General features: G+C 38.8%; 1 protein-coding gene across 1 annotated transcript in view; it reads left to right on the top strand.

The window, feature by feature from the left end:
- Nucleotides 1-9,606, top strand: part of LOC107596538 (partitioning defective 3 homolog B-like) — a 93,252-nt gene extending 83,646 nt beyond the window's left edge. The window contains exons 6-7 of the mRNA XM_016287293.1: nt 6,815-6,905; nt 8,348-9,606. Coding sequence (XP_016142779.1) covers nt 6,815-6,905; nt 8,348-8,611 — 355 coding nt within the window. The 3' untranslated portion in view covers nt 8,612-9,606. The remainder of the gene's footprint in view (nt 1-6,814; nt 6,906-8,347) is intronic.
- Nucleotides 9,607-26,434: the final 16,828 nt, after the last annotated feature.

The raw sequence follows: 26,434 nt of genomic DNA, 5'->3' as shown, positions 1-26,434 counted from the left end.
GGGAAGAAGGTTACATTTGATGAGAGCTCTGAAAATAATACCATATTTTCATTGTTCTGCCTGTTCAATGTTGCCCTGGCAACCAACACCCACCATCTGTGCGAGACTGGACCTCCTCACCCCGTCCTCCGATTTCTCACTTTTTTCCTCCTTTTCCTTTCCTTCTCTGGTTTTCATTTTCCACTCCTTCTGAAATTCGTGAAAATTTGCGTCCTCCTGTGAGGCGCGTCAGGTTTGTAAATTGTCGTTGGCGTCAAAAAGACATGATGGCTGATTGCTGTTCGGAGTCTCCCGCAGGTGAGCTCATAGGTGTCCGACAAGCTGCAAACTGCAAGCTTCTGCCCAGACCGTCTCCCGTCCAATAGCAGGACGAGCACGCAAGCGTGACTTCTACAGAGCAAACCTCATTTAGCGCCATTCAGCCCCTGCGTCCATTACCACACCGGGCTGGTAGCAGATGGAGAATATTAGGCTAATGATTAAATGAAGCAGGTGGAAATTTTTTGATGGTTTCACTTGCTGCGGCAAATGTGGTCAATCATTACTCATTCAATGCTTAGAATTCGCTTCGAGGTTTTGGAATAGCTGGCCATTGGGCACCGTTTCAAAGAGGTATTATTCGTACTTGGACATTCTCAGCCTGAGAATAAATTCTCAACTAAAAATATATAGTTCACTGATCTATTTCAGACTTCACGAGAATGAGACCACTTAACCGCCTGACTCATCTTTGAAGACATGTAGCACCCATCACATACCTTTCATACAGTTCTCACACATACACACGGACGCCTATTCATTTCACACTCTCAAGGCTGAGTGTTGTGAAAGAGTAAGTTCAGTTGCTCATTTTCACTTCCCTTTTGTCAAAGCCATCTGCGATACGAAGCTTCAGTTACCGCCGATATTACAGCAGTCGATTTAAAGAAGAAATTCAATTAGATCTGGCAAAATAATCAGAGTTTCAAGTCTAATGTTGCTCCTAATTTGTGTAATTACATTTTAGGTCATACAATAACATTTCTGAGGGATAGACACCTATCTTGTTAACTAAGTTTGTTATGAGAGCTGAATGTTTGGTTCATTTCTCCGCTCCCAATATAAGGTTGGAATTCCAACCAAATAATCCTGCCTGGATTTGTCGTCTCGGTGGGATCCTACCCGGTGTTATATGACGGCCAGAGGTCAGCAAGCCGTCCGTTTGTGTACGTGTCTGTGTGTGTGAGGGTAAGGTGCACGGTTCCCGAGGGCAGCTGAATAAACAGCCCAGCCTTCAGATGGTCCACAGTGTTACTTTTTCAGCCAGGTGCACTATGGGAGCTCTGATGTAATCTCCAAAACATGGCACTTATTTCAGGGCAGCCCCTGTCTAGGATAGCTAGGATACTCTGGTTTGAATGTTTCCGTGTCAAAAAAAATGATTGTCAGCTACAAGCTTCTCAAGCGAAAATCTTTACAGACAGCAGAACATGACGGTCCTCAGTGACAACAGCAAGAATGAGATAACAGGCATTCACCAGACAGCATTCACCAATCAGACACTGGAGTTGATGTTCCAGGATGAAGGTTTGAGGAGTGAACAGCTGGCACCTTCTGTTTTTTCCCTCTTCTCTCTTTGGTGATGGACGACCGAAGCATTTATCTTTCATTATTTCTCACTTTACCTATATTGCTCTTTTGTTTTGGTTCCTTTGTCATTAAAGAGTCATTGAGGTAATGAAATCTCATTTTAAGAGGGAAACTTTGTTACCTTGAGTTTCATAAGTGCTTAACCTGGTTAGGAAGCCCAAATGAAGACGGCAGTCTCTTACTCGCTTTGGAATATGGCTGATATGAAGAGCTTGAGAAAGTAAAGATGTCTCCGTGTATAACATGCTGGCTTATGGCTGTCATCACGGTTTGAAAGTAATGGTAAAACGACTCAGAATTTGATTTTGTCTGCATCTGCTCACTGCATGATGGAGAACTGGAGGCCGATTTTTAATATACCTTTCATTGTTCATTCTGTGAAAGAGGATCATTTCGTTTTTTAGCTATTTGCGTTGCAGGAGTTTCTCAGGGGACTAATTTAGTCTGCACTGTTTATCCATGTGGCTATCAAAAGGGAATCATGCCATAATCATTTATATGTAAGCATGCTGAATGACTTTGTAAAGCTCAAAATGTTTGTAGGGACTGTATGTGGTTTGCTTGTCTTTTTTCTGTGGAGCTTAGTCAGGGTGGAGGGCATATTTTTCACATTTTGCATTTTTGTTTGTTTGTTTTTCCACTGGATTTGAAATCAATGATTATAATTGATTTAACTGTTTATTTTATCTGTCAGCTGACCAATCTGTGGAACTCAATACATCCCATTGAGCAGTCTGTACTTCTATCCCTCACAGCCTCATTTTCATTCAAGTGATTAAATATGCCATCTACCCTGACTAAGGGCCATGGGTGCTCAAAACAGCTGCTCCCAGCTGTTGAGCCCACAAAACCATTTAAATAACTGCACATTAGGAATGTCTTGTAATTCCCAACCAAGCCCCAAATGCAGTTGCACAGAGTCTTTAAACCAGGAGGGAAATGTGTCCCAGTGGGCCACATACCACTATAGCACATTTAGTTCGAAAAATCAGGATTTCACGGACTGAATACTAAATTTACTGCCATGAGATACTTAGACAAGAACGGGCCTAAAGTTCTTATCTTGATCACTGATCCTCAAACTGCATGCCTGTGCTAAATAACATGCTGCCACTTCCTGATTTCCCAGCTTTTTTTAAGGGAGGGCAAGAGGGCAATATAATGTATATATAGTGTTGGGTAAGTTACTTTCAAAAAGTAATTAATTACTATTACTAATTACATAATCAATATTGTATTTAAATTACTTTACTAATTACTCTGTCTGAAAAGTAATTTAGATACTCAACAAGTAACTTAATTATTCAAATCGCTAATTAGGCTACATCTTAAAATCCATATAAACCTTAAAGCATCGACAATAAAATGTAAACTCTTTGTTCTTTTAATTTGAGTCAAACATAGATTAGTTTAGCCTTTTAGCTTTAAAACAACTGTAATACTTAAACATTTTTATAAAAAAATGTAACCTTCTTTGGTTAACAAATAGAAATACTCTGCAAAATATCTGAATAACAAAAAAGCTTAAGAAAGGTTAAACAATACATTTCAGTTTTGCAAGATGTTCAGGAAAAGCCCAACTAGTAAAATCCGTATGTAAAAATAACACGTTAACTAATGTAGGTAAAAATAAATTATAATCAGGAAATCAGGAAAAACTGAAAGTGAACGCGCCGACATGCAGAGGGTTAAAGACGCTGCATTCAATTTTATCTTTAGACTGTAAATTTAGATTTTAAATTCAATATTGATGTTAGAACTGTTGAAATTATTTCCAGTATGTAACGCAAGTACTTTATAAGTAATTGTAATTAAATTACCTAAAAATGAACGGTAATCCCTTACTTTACTTTTTCAGTGGATAAGTAATTTAATTACAGTAGCGCATTCCTTAGTAACGCGTTACACCCAAAACTGTATATATATATATATTAGTGCTGTCAATCGATTAAAAAAATTAACTAATTAATCGCACATTTCTTCTGAAATTAATTGTGATTAATCCCACCTAACATTGAAGTTTTTAAATATACTTTTATATTACAATAATTTCACATTCAATTAATGTACAAACAACATAAAGACAACAAGAAACAACATATTTGTTTAATGGCATCTTTTTTATGACTACAGTATACTGAAGTCTCTAGGAAATTGTTCTTTTTTTCCCCCTAATATTAAACCACTGACTATAGCCATTCAACATTACAGTATAATTGAGAGCTATCAATTTTAACATTTATTAGACTTTAAAATATAACTTCTAATTTAAGTAAACTTAAAACAATCTTCACATAAGCCCATTATAATGGATGTCATATTTACCTGTTCCCATTCAGCAAGTAGGTTGTTCTACTAAAGCTCTTCATCACCTGTACTGTTTCCACGCTCGTTTGACTAGCGCCTGTCGCTGAGGTGAAGTGGAGTGCGCATCTGAAAAGTCTCCCGTTTGATGTGGGCGTAAAGATGTTCTGCGTTTAAATGAATGCAATTCTTGTTAAGAAAAAAGAGTCCTGGTTTTACATTATTTGTTTGTTTAAAATTGAGGAAAAATTGGCAAAACCTATAGAAAAAAATTTTAGGTTGGCCTCCTGAGGTTAACAATCAATATTTTCTCAAGGTTAAGTACCTCCTTTCATTGACCAAAGAAAAAAAAAAATTCAAGTGTTTCAGGCCTTATATTGTACCCTGTTCATGGAAATGCCAGTAATGATTTCCAGTCTTTATTGCTTCCTCTGGTTTCCCCAGCTGTTGATCGTATTCACAGGGGAAAATTCTTCACCCTCTAGGCCTCTTGTGTCCTACTGTCCCTGTAGACCGTCCCTCAAAACTGAAGGACTCAACATCAAGAAAAGATTAAACCAGAACAGAAGTATAAGCGCGTTGTGTTTTGTAATAGCCTGTAGGAGGACTTGAGAACAGGAAAGATTAATTGTTAATGTTCTGGGCTTGAGGTGAGGTCTTGAATAAGCTAGCAAAAACAGGTGCAGACAGTCACTGCAAAGCTTATAATCTCCAACAGTAATGATGATTTTGGCCTTCACTTTGCAAACACACACACCGTACACACACACTGCTTATCTGGGACAGCTGAGGCTGTGACGTCACAGCCAGTGATATAGCAAATGACTGACTGAGAGGGTCAAGAGGGAGTGCGTGCGTCCAGACACCCGGTTGTCCCACTGGATGGGTGGTCACAGCTTTGGAGAGATTAAGATGATTTTTGGAATGCCTGATTTCTTGCTCTCCAGGTCTTCAGGAAACCCTCCCTTAAAGGGAACGAGACCACAGTGAAAGAGTGCGCTTTCCACCGAGGGCCTTCAGACTGATGTTTTCCACATTCAGCAGGAGTAACACGATATGTGTGAAACACGTAAACGGACCATCTTGCACTAAAGCAGCTAATTGATTCTGCCATCAGACGGGATCTTGTTCGCAGACACGTCGTACACATAAATAAGTTAATGGGGAAAGTCATACACAACGATCCAGGCTCCTTAAGACATGTGGCATGCCGAGGTTGTCATTGATACTAGCCTGATCTATGACTGGAATGGGAAGGAGAGGAAGGAAGACAGCTGATTCGGCAGTCTGGCGAAAGCGAATGATCGTACTGTGCTCTGTCTGGTTTTGTATTCACTCTCGTTCTCATTGGTCTCTTTCTGGTTGACTTTCAGCTGAGGTGCAATATAACTGCTGGCTAAAGCCTCTGGAACTCTGCATTCAGAGCACAGCAGCGCGAGAGCTGAAAAAATGCGAATTGTGCTATAAAAGGTGATCCATGCCGAATTAGCGTGCGGTGTCTCACGTTACAGCGGAGATTATACCCTAATCACCCAGCGTGAGGAAACCAGAGATGGCCAACTGTCTACCGTCTCCAGAGACCCTGACCGCATGTCAGTCCCTGTCCCAGACTTTGTATGTGCTTGAGACCTGTTAAAATGTTTATGTTGCAGGTCCTTGGAACGTCACACTTGCCTCAGCACATGTAACACAGGATCATGATACCAGGACTCACTCTCTCCCTCCCTCCCTTCTTCTCACTCTCCACAAAATGCCACTGGTCGGAATAGGAGTTACTGTATTCCGTTATCTGTTGGTCTTCAGGCCCCTGATCCCTGCAGCATTTTAGTGTACAGTGTGCAGACCCAACTCCTTAAGCTTCTCTTGTAAACTGACTGGTGGTCTACTGTCTACATAGGTAGCTAGTTTCTAAGGTAGCATCCTAACTAAAAGAGACCCTCAAGTGACTAATTTTAAGCACTCTTCATAGGTAGCAACTTGGGTAATGATGACTCACTTCCTTAAGACAAATAGTGATCTTCATGTGAACGCAGAGAGTAGATTCCATTAGAGTGAGACATTAGCATGCTGCTAAGCTAACAGCTCTTTAATAATCACATGTAAGACACAAACATTAACTATTTTCTCTTAATACTATCAGTACCAAGTAAAATGTATTTTTTTTAAGTAAATTAATAGTTTTATTCAGCATGGATTCATTTTAAGTAATTTTAAGAATTAAGTCCTGTCATCAAAAATGACAGTAAAGATATTAATGTCAAGATTTCTATTTCAAATAAATGCTTTCTTGTTAATTCTTTTTTTCCCTCTTCATCAAAGAATCCTGGGGGAGACGGTTTCACTGTTTTGACAAAATATTAATATTTTAATTAAGCAAGTATTAAGCAACTGTTTCCAATGTTGATAATAAGACATGTTTCTTTAGCAGCAAATCAGCATGTTAGAATGATTTCTGAAGGATCATGTGACACTGAAGACTGGAGTAATAATGCTGAAAATTCGGCTTTGGTATCACAGGAATAAATGACATCATAAAATATAATAAAACAGAAAACAGTTAATTTAATTTGTAATAATATTTCATAATATTATTGTTTTACTGTATATTTGATCAAATAAATGCAGCCTTGGTGAACATAAGAAGAAACTTCTTTTATAAACATTAAGAAATCTTACCGATACATATATATAATCTGAAAAGGCTAAAAATGTTTTCTATTTGAGCAGCTCTCTTGGTTTTGAAACAGATCAGTTTGATAAATCTTTTTTTCTAAATAAAATTATACTTGATCATGGTAAAGTCTTGCTTATCTCTTTGACCATCTCCATCAGACCATCTCTTTTCAGATCCTAACTTTCCTTTATCTTTCCTGTCTTTCAGAAGAGCACCAGTCGAACCTAATGAGTATCCCGTGCAGCCGTGGGCTGGACACAGGGACCCAACACACTACCCAAACCCACAGCCCGGCTACCACACCCAGCGTGAGGAAATCAGAGATTGCCAACTGTCTACCGTCTCCAGAGACCCTGACCGCATGTCAGTCCCTGTCCCAGACTTTGTATGTGCTTGAGACCTGTTATAATGTTTATGTTGCAGGTCCTTGGAACGTCACACTTGCCTCAGCACATGTAACACAGGATCATGATACCAGGACTCACTCTCTCCCTCCCTCCCTTCTTCTCACTCTCCACAAAATGCCACTGGTCGGAATAGGAGTTACTGTATTCCATTATCTGTTGGTCTTCAGGCCCCTGATCCCTGCAGCATTTTAGTGTACAGTGTGCAGACCCAACTCCTAAAGCTCTTGTAAACTGACTGGTGGTCTACTGTCTACATAGGTAGCTAGTTTCTAAGGTAGCATCCTAACTAAAAGAGACCCTCAAGTGACTAATTTTAAGCACTCTTCATAGGTAGCAACTTGGGTAATGATGACTCACTTCCTTAAGACAAATAGTGATCTTCATGTGAACGCAGAGAGTAGATTCCATTAGAGTGAGACATTAGCATGCTGCTAAGCTAACAGCTCTTTAATAATCACATGTAAGACACAAACATTAACTATTTTCTCTTAATACTATCAGTACCAAGTAAAATGTATTTTTTTTAAGTAAATTAATAGTTTTATTCAGCATGGATTCATTTTAAGTAATTTTAAGAATTAAGTCCTGTCATCAAAAATGACAGTAAAGATATTAATGTCAAGATTTCTATTTCAAATAAATGCTTTCTTGTTAATTCTTTTTTTCCCTCTTCATCAAAGAATCCTGGGGGAGACGGTTTCACTGTTTTGACAAAATATTAATATTTTAATTAAGCAAGTATTAAGCAACTGTTTCCAATGTTGATAATAAGACATGTTTCTTTAGCAGCAAATCAGCATGTTAGAATGATTTCTGAAGGATCATGTGACACTGAAGACTGGAGTAATAATGCTGAAAATTCGGCTTTGGTATCACAGGAATAAATGACATCATAAAATATAATAAAACAGAAAACAGTTAATTTAATTTGTAATAATATTTCATAATATTATTGTTTTACTGTATATTTGATCAAATAAATGCAGCCTTGGTGAACATAAGAAGAAACTTCTTTTATAAACATTAAGAAATCTTACCGATACATATATATAATCTGAAAAGGCTAAAAATGTTTTCTATTTGAGCAGCTCTCTTGGTTTTGAAACAGATCAGTTTGATAAATCTTTTTTTCTAAATAAAATTATACTTGATCATGGTAAAGTCTTGCTTATCTCTTTGACCATCTCCATCAGACCATCTCTTTTCAGATCCTAACTTTCCTTTATCTTTCCTGTCTTTCAGAAGAGCACCAGTCGAACCTAATGAGTATCCCGTGCAGCCGTGGGCTGGACACAGGGACCCAACACACTACCCAAACCCACAGCCCGGCTACCACCCCAGCTACCCTCCCAGAGATAACTACCCTCGCTCTGTGGACCCTCGGCAGAACGACTCAGGGTTCTATCACCATCCTCCACAGCAGAGAGGCCCGCTTCGACAGGACGTGCCCCCATCTCCCACCATACCCCTCCGAGGCCCTCGCTTCGACACCATGAACCGTGGCGGCTACCGCAACACCAGCCCAGAGCGCTACGCATACGGAGAGCCACGACACTCAGACCCAAGACAGAAAAGTCCAATGACGGCAGCTGTTTAACCTCAACGTGTTTTTCACCTTGTGTACGATGTTTCTAGAGCAAGCACCATTGTGCCTACATTTATGGACAGGTGTTTACATGTTTTTTTTACTAACAGTTTGCTCTATACTATCTCATCTTGATAGCCAATGCTACATCTTAGAGTCCTGACACAGCATTTGCAGGGACAATGTTCCATATATAACTCACTCCCACTCAGACGGTCCCTCCATATGTTTGTGCGTCTGTAAGATTAATGCTGGCCTTCAGATCCAGATATAAACACATTCCAGCACCACTTTTATTAGCACATTATTGTATAATCTTTACAATGATCATTTAAAATTGTGGTATGTGTGCACCAATGTGTGTCTGCTTGTGCTTACGTGAAATATTTTAGAGCACTCCATATACTCTTTGAATTTAACTTTTATATAATGGAAGGATATTAAACCACTGTACGAGATGCAGATCAACATCTTCAAATGTTTTTTAAACCGATTTGGTCATGAATAACAAAAAAGTACAATAATTTCATACTGAAAATCTTAGTCTTGAATATTTTGTCAAAAAAACACAGTACAGCTGTCCTGTATGTGAAGTCATATAATCAGAGAAAGATGAAGAAAAAGAGATTGTTTTTTAGGAAGAGGAAAGGAGAGTCCAGAGAACCTCTGACACAGAGGAAGGATGAGAACCACTCGTCTTCCTGGGCTTATAACGTTCCCACCTAAATCCACACTTATGAATGGGCTGCCTCTCATTTGTTTTAAGATTCTTTACTTTTTTGATAGTATTTCATTCAAGTTTAATGATTTCACATGTATTTTGGTACAAAAGACTCTCTCTGCATTCAGAGGTCAGGTAACATGATAAATAAAAGTATTATTGATTGTAGTACGTGAAACACGTATGTAACTTTTTACAAAACAGAATTATCTTTGCACCTAGTATCACTGCATACATTAATACTATGTACAAAATGTTGTCTTTTATATAACACATTTTCAATAAATATGCACTTGAAACAATTAGTCACTGTTTGTCATTTTAAAACTGAAACTTCCCTTTAGCTGCATATCCGTGGAGGAAAATCACTGCACTAGATGAACAATCCCATAGTACAATCCCATTTAATTTCTCAGTCCCTGATAAAAACTCTACCTGCATGTGTGATAGTAGATGGCTGCAAATTAACACCACCATAATGATCAATTAAGATGAAGAGGTGATATGCATCTGTGATTATGGTCCAGTTTTTTAATTTGAGATGAAATTCGGGGCTGTTGGAGAATGAAGAGTTTCATGTGATAATTACAAAGGCCACACACCACATTATCTGTTCGGGATTAATTAGAGCTCTGTGCAGAAGAGGAATGCTGGGAGAGAGAGACATTAGTGTATGTAAAGGAATTTGTCGAAAGGCGTGTCATTTCAGACCACTAGCGGCGCCAGATGACTTTACAACATTCTACCTGTTTCTAAGCAGGTTTTTACAAACACATCCCTTTTCTGCCATTGTTCAACAAACAGATGGCTTCACCTCAGACTCATGCCATTGGCTCAGCAATAAATTCTTAATAACCATGCAATAACTCTTTCACTTTTCAGGGAAATTACACAACAGGTGACTTTTATATAATCTTGTAGTAACATAATAGTAAAATAATAGATTATAGATTAGCTAACTCATTTATTCAATGGTTAGGCAAAAGTATTTCAATAAAAATTGGACACCACTTTTAAAAATCTCACTGTTGGTTATGGGCACATACATACACCTTTAAAGAGCCAAAAGTAAAAAAATAAATAAATAAATTGGTCTCCTTTATAGGTTGTTGGTTTAAAAAAAATGTCTAAAACGATATGAAATAAATGAAATAAATATTCTGTCATTGTCTGTTCATCCTCATGTCATTCAAACTCATAAGATTCAAAAGGCTCCTGTGGAACAAAAAAAGATTTATCACAATGGTTTCATACAACAACAAAAAAGATCTTGGATTATTAAAGAAAAAAAGCAAAGTAAGATTCCATTTTCATGGCTTTTCAAAAGAGGAAACTGCAAGATTACGGGGAGCAACACTTCCCTCTGTGGCTGTATTTGAGTCCCCAATGCAGCAGTGTTGACTAGTTTGTTTTCCCCACAGGGACAGGGTGATAGAAGTATAGTGTTATAATTTACATTAAATAATAAAAATGAAAATATAAACAAGAAGCATAAAGCATCAGACAAATTTCATATATCTTCAAAATATTACAAGTTTGTTTTTAATTGGCAGTGTTCTCCAAATAGATGCCGTAGTCTTCTGTCTCCTAGAGGAAATTAATGAAATTTAGACCTTGACCATTTTTAATAACAAAATAATATGTATAAGGGAAAAAAAAGGATTGTTGGATTTAGCTTGTTAATTAAGTCGGAAATGCGTCATCAAAGGGTCAATTTCTGCTACATTGCCTCATGCACATTATTCATCAGACATGGACGAAAAAAAACTAATTCTGCTAGTGGATATTAAACGAACACAAGTTCACATGAAAACCCATAAAACATGCTGTCCTGAAAAGCATCACAGACTTCTTGAAAACACGAGTTATGAGTTCTGTGCATTTCAGCTGCAGTAGCAGTGCGATGAAAGCGTGAGAAAACGCGCCAACAGAGACAACTCTTCTGATGGGCTGTGCTTTGTGCTTGATTGTGTTGCGTCACGCCGTATTTTCACTATCAGCTTTTTGTGAGCTTTATACTAGCATTGATTTAGAAGTTAATGATATTGTTTTCTTTTATTCATCAGTTTTTATGCCCACGAAATCCTTCTGCTTATAAGTTCAAGGTTTGTATGTGGTTTGCTAGGAGATTTCTTTATTCTTGTATGTGGATGGCTCATTTCTCTCAGAGGCAGAAAGTACGCCGCCATTATTGCCCAGACGTTCGTCTCTCCCAGAATCCATTTGGGATGTGTAATTATTGAAAATTATTACTAGGCAAAGTTTTAATTAGCATTTGAGGCCGTAGTAATTATACATTTCCATTTTGTGTGGCTGAACACGCTGTCACGACTGACAGAAACGAGAGAGAGAGAGAGGGTCCGAGGTGCTTGTTTTGGTGGTGAAGAAGCGTCTCCCACAGATGTGCTGAATGACTCTGACACACTGCGATCAAATTATTGTGCTGTCATTCGTGCCACACGTTCAGAGACTTGCGGATAATTTCTTTAACACCAGTCATTAATTTGATATTAATTCAATTTGATAAAGCAGAAGGACAGGTGATTAGGCTTATGCATAATGCTAGAGACGTTATTAGACTAAAGCTTTGTTTTTATTACTTTCCTTTCGTCTCTCTCTCTCTCTCTCTCTCTCTCTCTCTCTCTCTCCTTGTAATTCAATATCAGAAAGTCTCTGGTTGAAGTATTTGCAACCCAAGCAGTTCTTTGGTTTGAAGATTGCATCTCGTCAAACAGTGCAAAAGGGAAATTTTGTGGAGAACTGTTAAAATGTGCTTGTAGAAATGTAGTTTAAATTGGAAGCAAGCATATGAATGTTTTCTTCTTTTTTGTCTGTGTGTGAATGCATGCTGGGAATCTGATTTATGACAGTTGTGACAGACAGTCTGGAGTTGTTTCCTCTCGTCCCTCTGTTCGAGCTTTACAGCTTAACAGCAGCATAAAAACACTCATTTTAACTCTTCCACGGCTCTGAGCTGAATGTTCAGTGTCGCCAGCGGTGCTTTTGTACTGAACTTACTGGTGCTTAAAACCTTACATTTGTCTTTTGTGAGATTTCAGTAAATACAGACGCTTTCAAAAGCCCAAGAAGTCACATCGACTAGACACTGATTCTTGAGTATGGTGACAAAACAGCCTACAAAACTGACAAAATAACAGATTATGTGCATAAGGAATTATTTTGAATCGGTTCAACCTGTACAGTGTTATTCACTTATCTTTGGGTGCAAACTCCCTGCTGCTTCCATTTTATCACAGAATAGGTGGGGGGTTTTTTGTGCCTGTTCTCGTGTCAAAATAACATGTCATAAATCTAGTATTTACTTCAATGAACGAATGATTTGAGACTACAACATGCTGTCAGACGGATTTTCAGCCCCATCTTTTGAGTTGTCACCACAGCCATGGTGTTGACAAAATAATCATATTTTGAATATCACATGTATACTATGTGCAGGAACTGTTGTGGATTATGGTGTTGCTAGCTGATAACCGGACCTACTTAAAATGAGGGATGTTATCTAAAAATCCTGTCTAAAAAATATTTCTTTACAATTTGTCAGATTTTCTGTAATTTTTCTCTAGATTTGTGTATATTTTTGTGATATATGGGTCTTGGTCTGTTGTCAGGTAGTCAGTGATAAATTCATACTTCTCATAAAATTAAGAGCAAACCAAATTATATGTTTGAATATTAATCTCTCATGAATTTCGAGTTTAATTAATAAACTAATGGAAGATAAAGTTGTGGGGCTTGTTTTTTCTGAACATTAACCACAGTTTCTCTTTCCTGGTGCACATTTCCCCTTCCTTTCCTCTGGAATTAGACCCAAAAAGTCCTGGAGATATGGAGGACACACGGTCACGCCGTTGGCCCGATAGCGAGCCGATGTCTGTGCTGTTAGGCTCGCAGGACTGTAAACCAGTGCTGACGACAATATCACTGATACCACAGCCCTGAAAATTTATTCCCCATGAAGGTCACAGGCAGAGTATTAAGATGCCTGGCTCAGCCCTATTAAAGCGCAGTTGCATGGCCGGTATAAATTCCATTTCCTGTCCTCGTATCAGTCTAATGGTGCTTGCAAACACTGGAGCAGCTGTTTCCCCTCTGGCTGAGGTTCCCTGCCATACCCACTCTTGACCCAAACATATTGTGCAGAGAGCAGAGGAATGGCCAGAAAGCAAGAACGAATTAGAGCTTGGGAAAGAGAGATTTCTGGCATAGTTTCATTTCCCTCTCTATTAGGCCCTTCAGGAATACAATATTCCCTTTGTCTCTTGAGGTTGGCCCACATTCCTAGAGTAGCTGAAGGCTGTTGTGCTTTTTACTTCCTGTGGTCAGGCTAACTGCCAGGCGTCTTATGATACAGGTTCACCCAAAGCGTCCCGAGGGTCAAGGCCGGGTCTGTGAAAAATCTAAGACACAGTATTTGGCAAACAACTCGCTGATTTAGATGATGAGCCAAACTGGAAATGTTCTTTAATTCAGAAGAAGAAATAGAGGTATCAACGTGACATCTTATTTTGGAGTGCATGGCTTTCTGCATCTAAACCGGGTGAGCTTTCATCACGTCTCGCACTTTCATCAAGGCTGATGTTATTTGTAAGGGAATTTGTGAGTTGATTGCAAAAGAGTCACAGAGGCAAGTTTCTTCATTCAGTCAAAATGCAAAGAAACAGGAACAAATTTACCTGTATTCAAAAATCAAGCCTGATCTCATCTAGTTTGTTCTCGCTTGATTCATTCACTCAATCACTTAGATCACGCTTTTGTTCACCTCTCTCTCTTCCTGAATGTTGGACCGGTGATCCCTCCATTTTCCTGTTTTTGTGTTTTGAGAGGAGTTTCTGTGCTTTGCTCTTCACAAAATGACTAAGACAAGCCCAAATTTTAAACACTGAAGTAGTGACTTCCTCAATTAATTAAGGCCAGAATGTGCTGGAAACAGTTAGTGTAACCTCAGCCAATTAATTAAAAAAATATCCTGTTAAATGGTTTGATTAGCAGTTTGATGTATTTCCAGACTAAATATCTTTGCTGCATGGGCTTGTCAGTGGAGAAACTGCTGTTTTGGCAACATAATGGTGTAATTACCACCTGGATATAGTCATCTTAAATGTAGAAATAACTATAAATATAAAGTTTCAATAATCTTTCTAATTCTATGAGAATATGGAAGTTATAATAATAATGACAGAGGAACAATAGCACTGGAATCATTTTCAGAACGATTTTCTTCCCCAGTATGTGAACGATAAAAAACATCAGCATCCAACGAGAATCTACTCGACTTTAAATAGCTCGAGCATTTAAAGTAGCACTCGACAAAATTGCTAATATAGTTAATATAAATATCTTGTGAACAGGCCATAACTGCTGGAGCCGCCACTCAAAACCTCTAGTCTGATTGAAACAGGAGACATACTGAAGGCAATCCAGTTTACCTTATCTAAAGATTATTGCGTTAATATAGCAGTATCCTGCTCTAGATAATAAAAAAGCATTTCCAGTGACCTTATGTATTAACACCGTTTTCATCTGTACACTGTTAGCTGTTAGCACTAGCTTACTTCCTTATCATGTAGCAAGTGATGTTTATCTTGTTAGATGAACATTAACTACTGCTATTAATACATAAAGGAACTTGTGTAAGATATGAGCTGGATGATATGTGAAATAGCGGACTACATCATAAAACATTCATGTCTGATCTGGCAAGTTTTTTCAGCTATCAGTGGACTGAATTTTTCATGGCAAGGGCAATTGGTAGTATGAGAAGTCTTTGCTGAGCAAATTGGACTAATTTGTGGCCCATTTTCCTATAAAGGAAAAGATTACTTTTTAACTGCCTATATCATAAGACTGATTTTATATGCTCTGGTAATTTGAGCTAGATGAGCATATGGATGGCCTCAAAACCACTCTAGTTTAGATTTTTTTGTATGTGTAGAAATATCTGACTTGAAACTAGGACATCCTGAACAGGACAAATATTCTTATGTATGTTTTTGGGCTGAGTGGACAATACTGCCACAATCACAGCACTCTTCTCTGCTCCATGCTGCATCACGCAAATCACGCTGCAACTAGAGCAACGCTACACCAACTGGAGCCTTCAGCTAATTGCTTTGTTTTTGCACCCCGTTACTGCTGTCTAGGGAGCATTCTGCGTACTGCTGTACTTGGATCTCACAATTACTGTCAAAAAGGCATTCATTTCCAGAAAGGAAATTTTCTTTAAAAAAAAACGCTTGGAATTTCTTCAGCTGCCAGTGACGGTGTAAATAGTCTGCGCCGACATGTGCTAGTATTTAAATGGTTTTGCATTAGGGAAGTTGAAGTCCTAATCCAAAACCACTGAAGTGTCCAAGCGGAGTGATTTGAAAAGGCACAGCCATTTAGATCTGCTCCTCACAGATACAGAGCTCTTGAGCAACCCTCAGAGAACTCACAATTTACTCCACTGGAAGATCGCTTACGTTCTTCACACAGCCATTTGGGTGAGAAAATGCAGAAAAGGGATTTTCCACCACACATAATTTACAGCCTAGATTACCAACATGTGTTGTTTTGTGGTGCCTCATGATAACGGAATAAATAAATATTTAAATGCATAAATACGCAAAATAAAGGGGGAAATGCCTTCCACCGGTTTGGCGCAGTTCAAACCACACTGAGAGCAGGAGATGGGAGTCGCTGTGGTAGTGGGTGCCGTTGACTTGTTGTCGTGCAGGAGCCAGACGGCGCGACTCTCTGCCATTCGTCGCTCTCCCGCACTCGCCGCCGCATTAATCCGCTCTGTTGGAGAGTCTTATCCTGCTTGTTAACAGGGTGTAAATTCAAATCCTCTCCGGGGTAAAATGCATACAGATATACTTCCTGAGCTGGGTTTGGGGGTTTCTGGTGGGGTGTCCTCAGGAATATCATTGACTGCAATTGCCAACTTGATACAAACATTTGCTATGGCAACTTCCCACAAAGTAACGTGGGTCAGATCTCTCTAGCCCTGTTGGTGGCTGGAAGGGCCAGGAACATTGGCCTTCTCCGGTCCTCCTTCAAATAGTGCGGTGAGCTCATGTTGGAACACACCGTGGAAAATGGGAATACAAAATAATTGGAGTTTGAATGCAGTTTCGTTGTGTCAGAAGTGTCTGACGAACAGAACACCAGTGTAAACTATTCCACTGTATGTGTTAGTATTATAACACATACACAATTCTAAACATCTCCAAAAGGTTTAATGGTGTTTTTAGAGCAAAGTATAATTTATACCACTTAACTAAACACTCTATCTGAAACTGAAAAATGTTTTAACCTGGCATATTGAAACACATTCCTTTCAGCAAAACCAAGCAGACAGATCGTTATTGTATTCTGATATCTATTTGCTGTCAGTGGCAGTGAAATTAAGCTATAAATAGGTTGTGGACACAAATATTTGAGAAACTAGCGTCAGCTGGTTTCATAACCTCACTGGTGGAATTTGACTGCAGTGGGCATTCAAGATGACTGCTCATTTCACAAAAACCCGTTCAAAGAGATTAATATTCATGTTCAGAAAAGTAAAATGGCCTTTTTAAACAATTGGACAGTTGAAGTGAAACACTGCACGACATGGGACCGCTCCATCTGGTTGTTGACTCAGAGAGATAAGTGGTGAGAACCTGCAGAACCGTGTCCGAGCGAATGTAAACAACATGACACCTAGCACTGCGGTGCTTAGACTTGCTGGCGTTCCTTTCCCTCTGGCTCGCTCTCTTTCCTACTTAAGCCACCCGTCTCCCCTGCTGTTAACGTGTATGTTTCAGTTAGCAGGTCTGAGTAGGATGCATTGCAGCAGAGTTTATCCTGGATCCCCGGAAAGGGTCCATATGTCGCTGTACTGTAACTCGCAGGGAAGTTTGCTGAACTTGGGCATACGTGTTTATGATCCTGTTTTGGTCTGAAAGCTCTGGCAATCATTCAGAAATAAATCTGTCACAGGATGGATAGAAATTCCTGCTTGAAACTCCAATCGCAAATGAGATCTCTTTCATATCTCAATTGTTTCTCCTAGACAGTAATGAGATTAGTGGAGATAGGTTTAATTTTTCTGCTTTTTCGATTTTTCTCCTGAGAAAAAAACTCTAGTAATCTCACACGTCTCCAGATTCAGACTCTTGCACGTATTTGTGAAAATAAAAATTGCTTGAGAAATATCTTCATGTGTAAAGTTGATATTTTGTACTATCGCGAAACGTAAATGCTTTATACTAAGGTTTAACAAATAACTGTCCTGAGATATCACACTGGTCTTTGTGACAGCATTAGTTTTTGTAAATGGTAAAATTGATTTGATACTTTAAAAAACTTATTTATGGGGAGCCCCACACATAACATGCAGGAAAAAAATAGTAAACTGTGCACAATTTACTACTTCGTTCCATCATTTTAAGTGAATCGTGCGCACGATTTACAAATTTGTTCCCTCATTTTAAGTAAATTGTCCACAGAATTGACTAATTCGTTCCCTCGTTTTAAATAAATTGTGCGTACGAAATAATACGCACGTAATAATACGTTTGAAAACTTTTCAAACAAAGGAAAACCAGTCTCCTCTTGGCTTATATCGAAATCCTCCAACATTTTTCTGTACAAATCCTTGTTTTGTGCTTCTAATTCGTGAACAGGGTTTTGTTTTGTTCTGTTTTGTCTCCGCGTTCGTCACTAATCATGCAACGTCGACGTCTTACGTCATCCGCCTGCACAACTTCCGCGGACCAGTCAGTGGAGGTGAGAAAAAAGTGTTTATGATGTTTGAAATATGGATATTCATCTTACAAAAATGCATGGATTCGCTACAGGAGGCCTTTATTCACCCCCCGGAGCCGTATGAGGGACATTTTATTATGGATGCATGCACTTTATTTCACATCTTTTGAACTGTTGACAACCAACACCCGCTTACCCCCATTGGAAGGCTTGGAGGGGCCAGGACAATTTTTAATATAACTCCGATTGGATTCATCTGAAAGAAGAAAGTCACATACACCTAGGATGCTTTGAGGGTGAGTAAAACACAGGCAAATTTTCATTTTTGGGTGAACTAACCCTTTAAAGCACTTTTTTCCTGTCAGGCTGTAAGCTGAGAGTGTGATAGATGAACTTGGTTCCTTGAGTTTTGACAGTACGTAATTGTAGCGTCTGGAACACTCCAACACACAATATATATTTTGTTAGCTAGATTTCACAAATACTTTGTAACACCCCAGGACGCCGAACAAGACCCTGGTTTCATGGTAACCCGATACATTTACAACCTTGTGGAATGCGAGCCATTCTGCTTTCTCCAGAAACAAAGGGACACAAATGCACAGGAGAAATGGACTTTTCTACTAATTAATTCATAGGAAAACCTTCTTTGAATGAACACCCATTTTCTTCAGGCCAGTGTGTATATTATTGCTGTGTTGTATTTAATCTGTTGTATTATAGACTATTTTTATTCATGCTTACGATAAACCACTCATTCATATAAGTAACTATTTCATGTCTAGTATCTATGAATTCGCCTTCTTATGATCGAAACAAGTGTGTATATTATATGCTGATACCAATGCAACATATTGATGTTCTAAGAAGCGGTACTAATTTGTGCCTCAACACTCCAGCGAATTACATATGCAAAATACCATGTTTCCACACAAAGAGCCATAAAATCCACAGGATCTCAAAACGCCCACTTGGGATTCCGGCTTTTCTCATTGGATAAGCCCATCTTGAGAGGCGGGGATCTTCTCTGACCTTAAAGCTGACACACCATGTGACCCGCCCCAGTCGGTGGTTCGGTGGTTCAGTGAGATGCTAGGATGAAGATGTGAGAAACGCTTCAGGATACCAAAGCATCTGTGCCAGGCCTTTTCTTCGGCCTAGTCCTTTCCATTCATCAAGTGACTCTGACTGAAACTGGTTCTTTCTCATCAACCAACTTCAGCAAGATCTTGGGGCCTTAAGATTGCATCAGGAATCTTTTTCAGACATACGCAAGTATCAAACTTAGTCGATTTAATTGATGCATTAAGTATCAGTTACACCTTTTTACAAGGTTTGTTTGAACTAAGAATCTGACGTTTTCCCTCAGGTTTTAGATCTGTTGAATATGCAGAAAATCCAAAAATCCATTCTTTATGCCTCTTTCTATGCTGAGTTAAACTTTAACCCTTTCCTATACCAACTGTATGTGTGTGTGTGTGTGTGTGTGTGTGTGTATGTGTATGTTAGACCGGCTTAATGTGTTTATGTAGTATGTTAGACTAGTTTAAGTGTTTATGTAGTTAATAAAACCTTACTTGTATCACACTTGACGTGTTCATTGTTTACTCATAACCGGAGTCAATAATCATGCAGATTTACGTTACAAACTTATAGAATTGTACAGTAAGAAGGTTATTTCCTTTAACCAGGAAATTAACGTTCTTAGAATTGACAAGACGGTTGACCCTGAGTGGTCAGCTAAATATCTACAGTGGATCTAAAATATGAATAGTTAATTATAACTAGTTATGGTTAATTATTCATATTTCCCCATGAGTTAAATTCGCTACATAATGTTCATGTCAGTGTTCAGTTCTCATGTCAACAATATCTTAGTATCAGTTAACAAGCTACATGTTTTTACATGCCATTAAGCTGATTTAAAAAAATATATATTTTTTATGTCAGATGAATGTATTTTGCCATTGTGTCGCATCAAACTCACATTGAGTATCTTGACACCATGTCAGGTATGTGTCTTGAGACCATAGGAGGCCTAGTGGACATGTGGACCTTACTTCTCAAGCAGTCAAATCACTTCCACATGCACTATTGCGCATAATTCAGCACAGATGCGAGAAAAAAAAACTGGATGCAGGCAAAACTGTGTGCGCAGACATCAGCGGATTGTGCTGATGATGAAAATTAAGTTGTGCATACTGCAAGCCAGATCGGAACACAGACGAGAAATATACTTTTGGTTACTTTCCACTCCAGTGCTCTGCATCTTGAGCTTTGTGTGAGTGTTCCCGTACACAGACAAATGTCCTAAAAGGAAAATAATGTGACCTAACAAGCAGAAAGACAAGAGTGAACATATGTACAGCTGTTCATCACTGGAGCGAGCTGAGAGCTTCAGTGTGCTTGAAAACAGATGTCGAACTTGCTTTGCTTGCACTTGACGAGTACAAAAACATTGGTTATACAATACGGCAGGGTTGTAGAAAGCATCTAATGTGTCTAATTTGGTGGCTAAGCATAGAACAGAACAGTGACGAATAAGAAATATCTCAGTCATACACTTTCCTCTGGTCTGTTCTTCTGCACATACAGAAAGTAATAGTGTTATTTGTCTGATTATCACTGTCAGAACCTCACTTACTCACACAGGGCTCTCTGTCCTCTCTTCAGTCATGAATTAAATGTGTAATGTCTCTGTTCAGAATGTCTCCCTAGCAGCTCATAGCCATGGAGTGAGTTTGTTATGTTTCAGTATAATGCCCATGTGGCGTTCCTCAGAGGACAGGATTGTATGGCCCTTCTGTGATGTGAGTAATTACGCCTGAGCTGTGAGAAATGATTATCACCTGGACGCAGATTGCATTTCAGCATCTCAGGTTCCTCATTTATGAGCAGTTTAACTCCTAATGCTGGTTTCTTTCACTAGTTTCACAGTCCAAAGAATGTCTGAAATCCCGCTCTCTCTTTTTATCAATGCATAGACAGTCTGCTGATCTGTACTGGGTGTTTGGTTACTCTTGAAGCATTCCAGGTTTGGAATTTAAACAAACATTGAGTGAGAGAGCGCTTAAGAGAGGCGCAATCCTTTTAGAAAGTGGAGATATATGAGGTATCCAACAGCAATCACACTGAGAGTTCCCGAGGCGCTGGGCCATCGCCTCTCTGAGTCTCATTAGGGCTGAAAAATGTCACCCTCATTAAAAATGCAATTAGACTTAATTGAGGTCTAAAGTAAAAAATAAACGACAGGGTCATGTTTGTTATTTTACTCTCACCTCAGACATTTTTTCAGTCCTCGCCAATTTTCTCAATTGGATTTCCTTCTTGAGTGTTTTCTTTGCCTGAGTGGCCTTCTCACTTTTCTCACTTTACTGAGAGACTGAATTATTCTTTACCAGCCAAATGAGTGATAGCTTCATCATCTGTAATGTTTGAACACACACCCTGCAGTTACATTTTACTTTTGACAGTAAATTCATTTACAATGTTACAAACATTTTAATAAAAAAAAAATCCTGCAAAAAATTCAGCTTTGCCATTACAGGACTAAATAATTTTTTTTAATATATTTAAATAGAAAAGAGTTATTTTATAATTACAGACTTACTTCAAAAACTTTAAGAAATCTTTCCAACCCCAAACCTTTGAACAGTAATGTACTGTATATAATATTTATATGTAAATATTTTATAGTAAATTGAAAAAAAAAATGTTTGCTGAAGTTGTTGTGCATCAAAACATACATAAGGAACAGTATATCCATCAACAAAAATTTAATAACATTGCCACACAAGCATTTCTAGCTTCTAGAAATATTGCTAAGACATAGACTGTAGTTAGAGTAAACTAGTTATTCTGGGATAATTGCCAGGTCTTGCCAGGTTGAGTTGTTGTTTGGAAAATGTTGCTTAGTGGACATCATATCAGCCCTCTTGGCTTTTAGGGGCAGTCATGGCCTAATGGTTAGAGAGTTGGACTTGTAACCCAAAGGTTGTGGGTTCAAGGCTCAGGTCCAGCAGAAGTTGCCCACCATGTGTGTTTGTTCACTTGGATGGGTTAAATGCAGAGCACAAATTCTGAGTATGGGTCACCATACTTGGCCACACTTTATGTTATTCAGGTTGGAATATGTTCACAGTTCATCCATTTTGAAGATGTCATGTTGAATTTCCACCCTTGATAAATGAAGTTTTGATTTAGCCTTCTGCATTTGAATCACACACTGTCTGCTTTCATGCCAAAGAAAAATGTCTGAGGCTTACTTACCGTCTGTCCCAAATCCCCTCCATAGGTTGTGTTCTCTGGTATAGACCTCTCTTCCATGCATACCCAGCCATCCCGGGCCCTGCAGACTGTCAGGGAAGTACTTTTATTCTGCAGCGCTATCAGCACTAGAGGAAGACAGCGGTGAAATTTGCCATGAATCAGCACTGTGCGTGCTAATGTCTCAGATCCCCTCCCGTCCTCATTTCCTGTCCTGAGAGAACCAGGCTGCACTGTGACACTTCACTCCTCTGTAGTCAGCAGACGAGTAGGTCTCTTTCTCTCGCTGTCTCTCGCTGTCTCTGTTATCTCTCAGCCCAGTCACAGCCTCACACACACAAATCACTTTGCCCCATTTGAGTTTCCAAGGAAGGACTAGAAAAGACACACTTGACTGAAAGTTGGCTTTTCTAATGGAGACTATCTGTGCCACCCTACAGAGGGAGATGGTGCATTTTGTTTTTGTTTATGGAAGTTTATGGAAAATAGACTGAAAGCAGTCATCATTTTTTAGTTTTGTTTTAGTCTTAGTTTTTGTCTTTTCATGGGAATATTCTTTAAATATATAGCATCTTTAAATGTAGTCTTAGTCTTTTGAAATTCATGTATTTTAGTATATTTTACTTTAGTATAAAATAACAAATGTTTTGTTTTTTTAAATAACATTTTTGTTCAAACTACTACTAATATTTGACAAAGACAGACCAAATTCAGTCAAGTATTTGAATTTTGAAAATCTAAACATTTGTTATATGATGTACCAAGCATATACTGTAAAATATTTAGATGACGATAGATATATGAAATATAATATATGCAATACAAATTTTTTTAAAGTTTTTCAATATGAAGTTACTGGTATTGATAGTATTTGATTATTAATTGTGTATTTTAAAAGACTGTTTAGGACATTGAATTATATGTAGTATTTTTCGACAATGGTTTATTCACAGCACTTTAATTTTTTTTAAGTAATCATGAGGCATCCTTTCTGTCTCATCTCATGAATCCCTTTTTGTGTTAGTAAATATGTTGACAATATTAACACTGATTGAAAGAGAGTTAAGTCTTGTTGGAGTAAGAATATGACCCAGATGGGTCATTCTATTATCTAATAACACAGCACCTCAGTCTCAGCTGCCCCCAAACTCATCCAAACATCTGCATGCAGCCGCACACCAATCTGCGTAAGCTAATTACAGCTAATCACATTCAGTAGGAGATGGAACTGTTGGAAAGACCTTTAAAAATATTGGCACTGTTCTTCCTCCTTGATGACGTTCATTAAAGAGAAGGGGAGAGTTAGCCCATGGTATTTTTATTGTTCAAAGTGAGAGTTTTTCAGTTGGTCTGTGTGTGTGTGTGTTTTAATATGTTTAGTTTTAATTGCTTGAAGCAAATATAGGTTTGAAGATTGCTCCCAGGTTGTACAGAGTTCACCATGGCAACACCAAACAAATTATAAAAAGTGCATTAAGAATCAGCCTCAGATTCATCGCCATTTTAACAAGCCTCTCATTTACTGCTGAGGAAATAGAGGGACCACAGATTGTTGGCTAATTTTACAGTTATGTAGCAGCCGTGAAATTTTTCCAAGACATCTCATATAGCTTAAGCCTTCACTGTGCATTGTTTTGTTGACTTTTTTTAATATAACCTCTACCTAGAGACTGGAGCCTTCAAAATAAATGTTGTTGTTCAAAACAAACACAAGTCAAACTGTAATACTAAAACCATAAAGTGTTACAGTACTCCCACACAGACAGTACAAATATAGGATTATATTATTACTGTATGTTTACATGCACTTTATAAGTTTGAATTATTTTATTTTTTAAAAGCCATGAAAACACTATTTTTGCTGTTTGTTGTTTTTATTTTCTTTGTTTGTTTGTTTTTTGTGAAGTCGGACAGACAAAGATAATATGTACTCAAAAACTTGATTATACTGTAAATGAGCAATGTTGTTTGATAAAAACACACTTATATCATGCTGTACCAGCAGAGACATTGGGAGATTCACTACCTGTGCCGAAGAAACAGAAAAGGTCTGAAGACTGAAAGACAGATGAAGATTACAGATGGAAAGATTTGATTACAGAGAAAATCCTGAGTAGAGGTTCCCAAGTTGCAGGCAAGGTAAATTGAGAGGTAAGGAAATTCATTATTGTGTACATGCTCTATAAAACTCACGAGTATAAGTGTCATTTACATAAACTCCATTATGCTGATCCACGTCAATGGATAGCAGTGCAGTATTTAACACCATCGTGTTATCAGTACTTGAAGTGCATTAGCACTATCTAAAGAACTATTAAATGCGCCTTTAATGTCGAAATGATTTTCAACCCCACTGAAAATGTAATACAAAAGATTTTTAATTATCTTCTGGAACAACAAGGCTTTGAAACCTAAAGGCTGAAAATGGTTGAAGTTTAATTTGGCACTTGCCTCCTTGCACTGGTCACAAATAGTGACAAGGTGTAAATACAGGAAGTTCCACTTTTCTGCAGCGCTTCAGTGCTAATGAATGCATAATAGATGCTTTTTCCAATTGCTGACCGGTTTTAAGTTCAGTAAACAGAGCGCTAATGCTAATTATCAGAGAGAGGTAAAGATTAAAACAGCTTTTTTTTGTTGGAACGACTGCAGGAAAACCCAAAGACCCTGACCGATTGATTGATCATCGTTTATGTTGCTGACACCAGAGAGAAGCAAATGTTTGCCAAATGCGACCATTCGTTTGATCTGGGCACCTATTAGCAACCGTGTTTTAGTATTGTGGGTTTCAAAGACTCTATTTCAGAGACTGGGTGTAGAGCCGTGGCGTCTGGGAGGTGAAAATAGATTTCATGTGCTTTCTATTACAAGGTGGTCATCCAATTGGGACCACTTGGGCTTGGACAAATTGCAAAACCAAGAAAGAAAAGAGATCTTTTCCAAACATTCGAGGACACAGGCGGCTCTGTTTCGTGTTGCTGTGTCCACACTGCAACAGACGAGTGACCTCTCCCACAAACAAACAGCATCCTTGACCTGCCTGGCAAACATGGCTGAAAATCTGCCTTTTTATGCTTCTCTTATCTGACTCCTCGTCCCAGCCCACCCTCTCCAGAGCGGCCAAACACACTACGTCACACACACAAGTAGTAGCCAGTTACACCGAGCCCTGTAGTCAGCATGAATACAGCCATTGATAACAAAACACAAGCTGATGTTGTTCAAAGCTCCCCGCCGCACAGAAAAAGACTCAAGGCACACATGTTTGGCAGTGGGTCTTTCGAGTGGTGCATGAAGAACGTCTTTTATTGCTAGCTTTGGCTTTTGTCACGAATAACGTGCAATATTTCCCCCTCCATGCCTTGGATCAAGATAAGTGTGGCGTGAGGGTGCGTTTGGCACTGCACAAGGACAACAGCCCCATTCTGACACAGTGAGATATTTGGCTTTCGCCCTCCGTGTTGTCTCAGTGGGCCAGGATGTATGTGCCACATAAAATAACACATCAGGGCTGCTATAAAAGACCTCATATCTCTCCGTAGACACTAAAACGCAACCTTGCGAGATGTTTGAGCATGTGTGTGTTGGCATTCGGCAGTCACTAAGCTTCTTAAAGGTGTGTGTTGGTTTCCTGGAAGCTCCAGTCTGAGGGAGTGTGTCAACGCTTTAATATTCCGGGGTAATTCTCCTCAAATATCTCTTCTCATTCCCAACCACTGAAATCCTCTTAGTGGTGGAGTCAGCAGCATCTATTCGCCACGTTTCCTGTCCTCCTCTCTTTCACTCTCTCTGTCCTTCCTCTTCTCCAGAGAAGAAAGAGCTTGTGCAGTGAGTCTTCTCTTTCTAAATTATTTGTTTGCGTTTGTTTACTGAGACACACTTCTTTAGTTTCAGATCAATTGCTTGTCAGGCTGGCTATGTGTTCGAGGGAAAGCCATTTCTCTTCCGAATCTCAGACGGATCGGCTGAATGTCAAGTGCATATTGATGTGCCGCAGTTACGTTCGGGTCCGGAACACGCGCCACCGTGACATTTTCTCACACGGGACTATAATTGACTTGTTAGAGTTGCTGTCAGTTACACAGGTGCTCACC

The sequence above is a fragment of the Sinocyclocheilus grahami genome, unplaced genomic scaffold (genome assembly GCF_001515645.1).
Source record: "Sinocyclocheilus grahami isolate Dianchi unplaced genomic scaffold, SAMN03320097.WGS_v1.1 scaffold220.1, whole genome shotgun sequence".
Lineage (NCBI taxonomy): Eukaryota > Metazoa > Chordata > Actinopteri > Cypriniformes > Cyprinidae > Sinocyclocheilus > Sinocyclocheilus grahami.
Note: the sequence above shows the minus strand (reverse complement) of the source record. Positions and strands in the feature narration are given on the sequence as shown.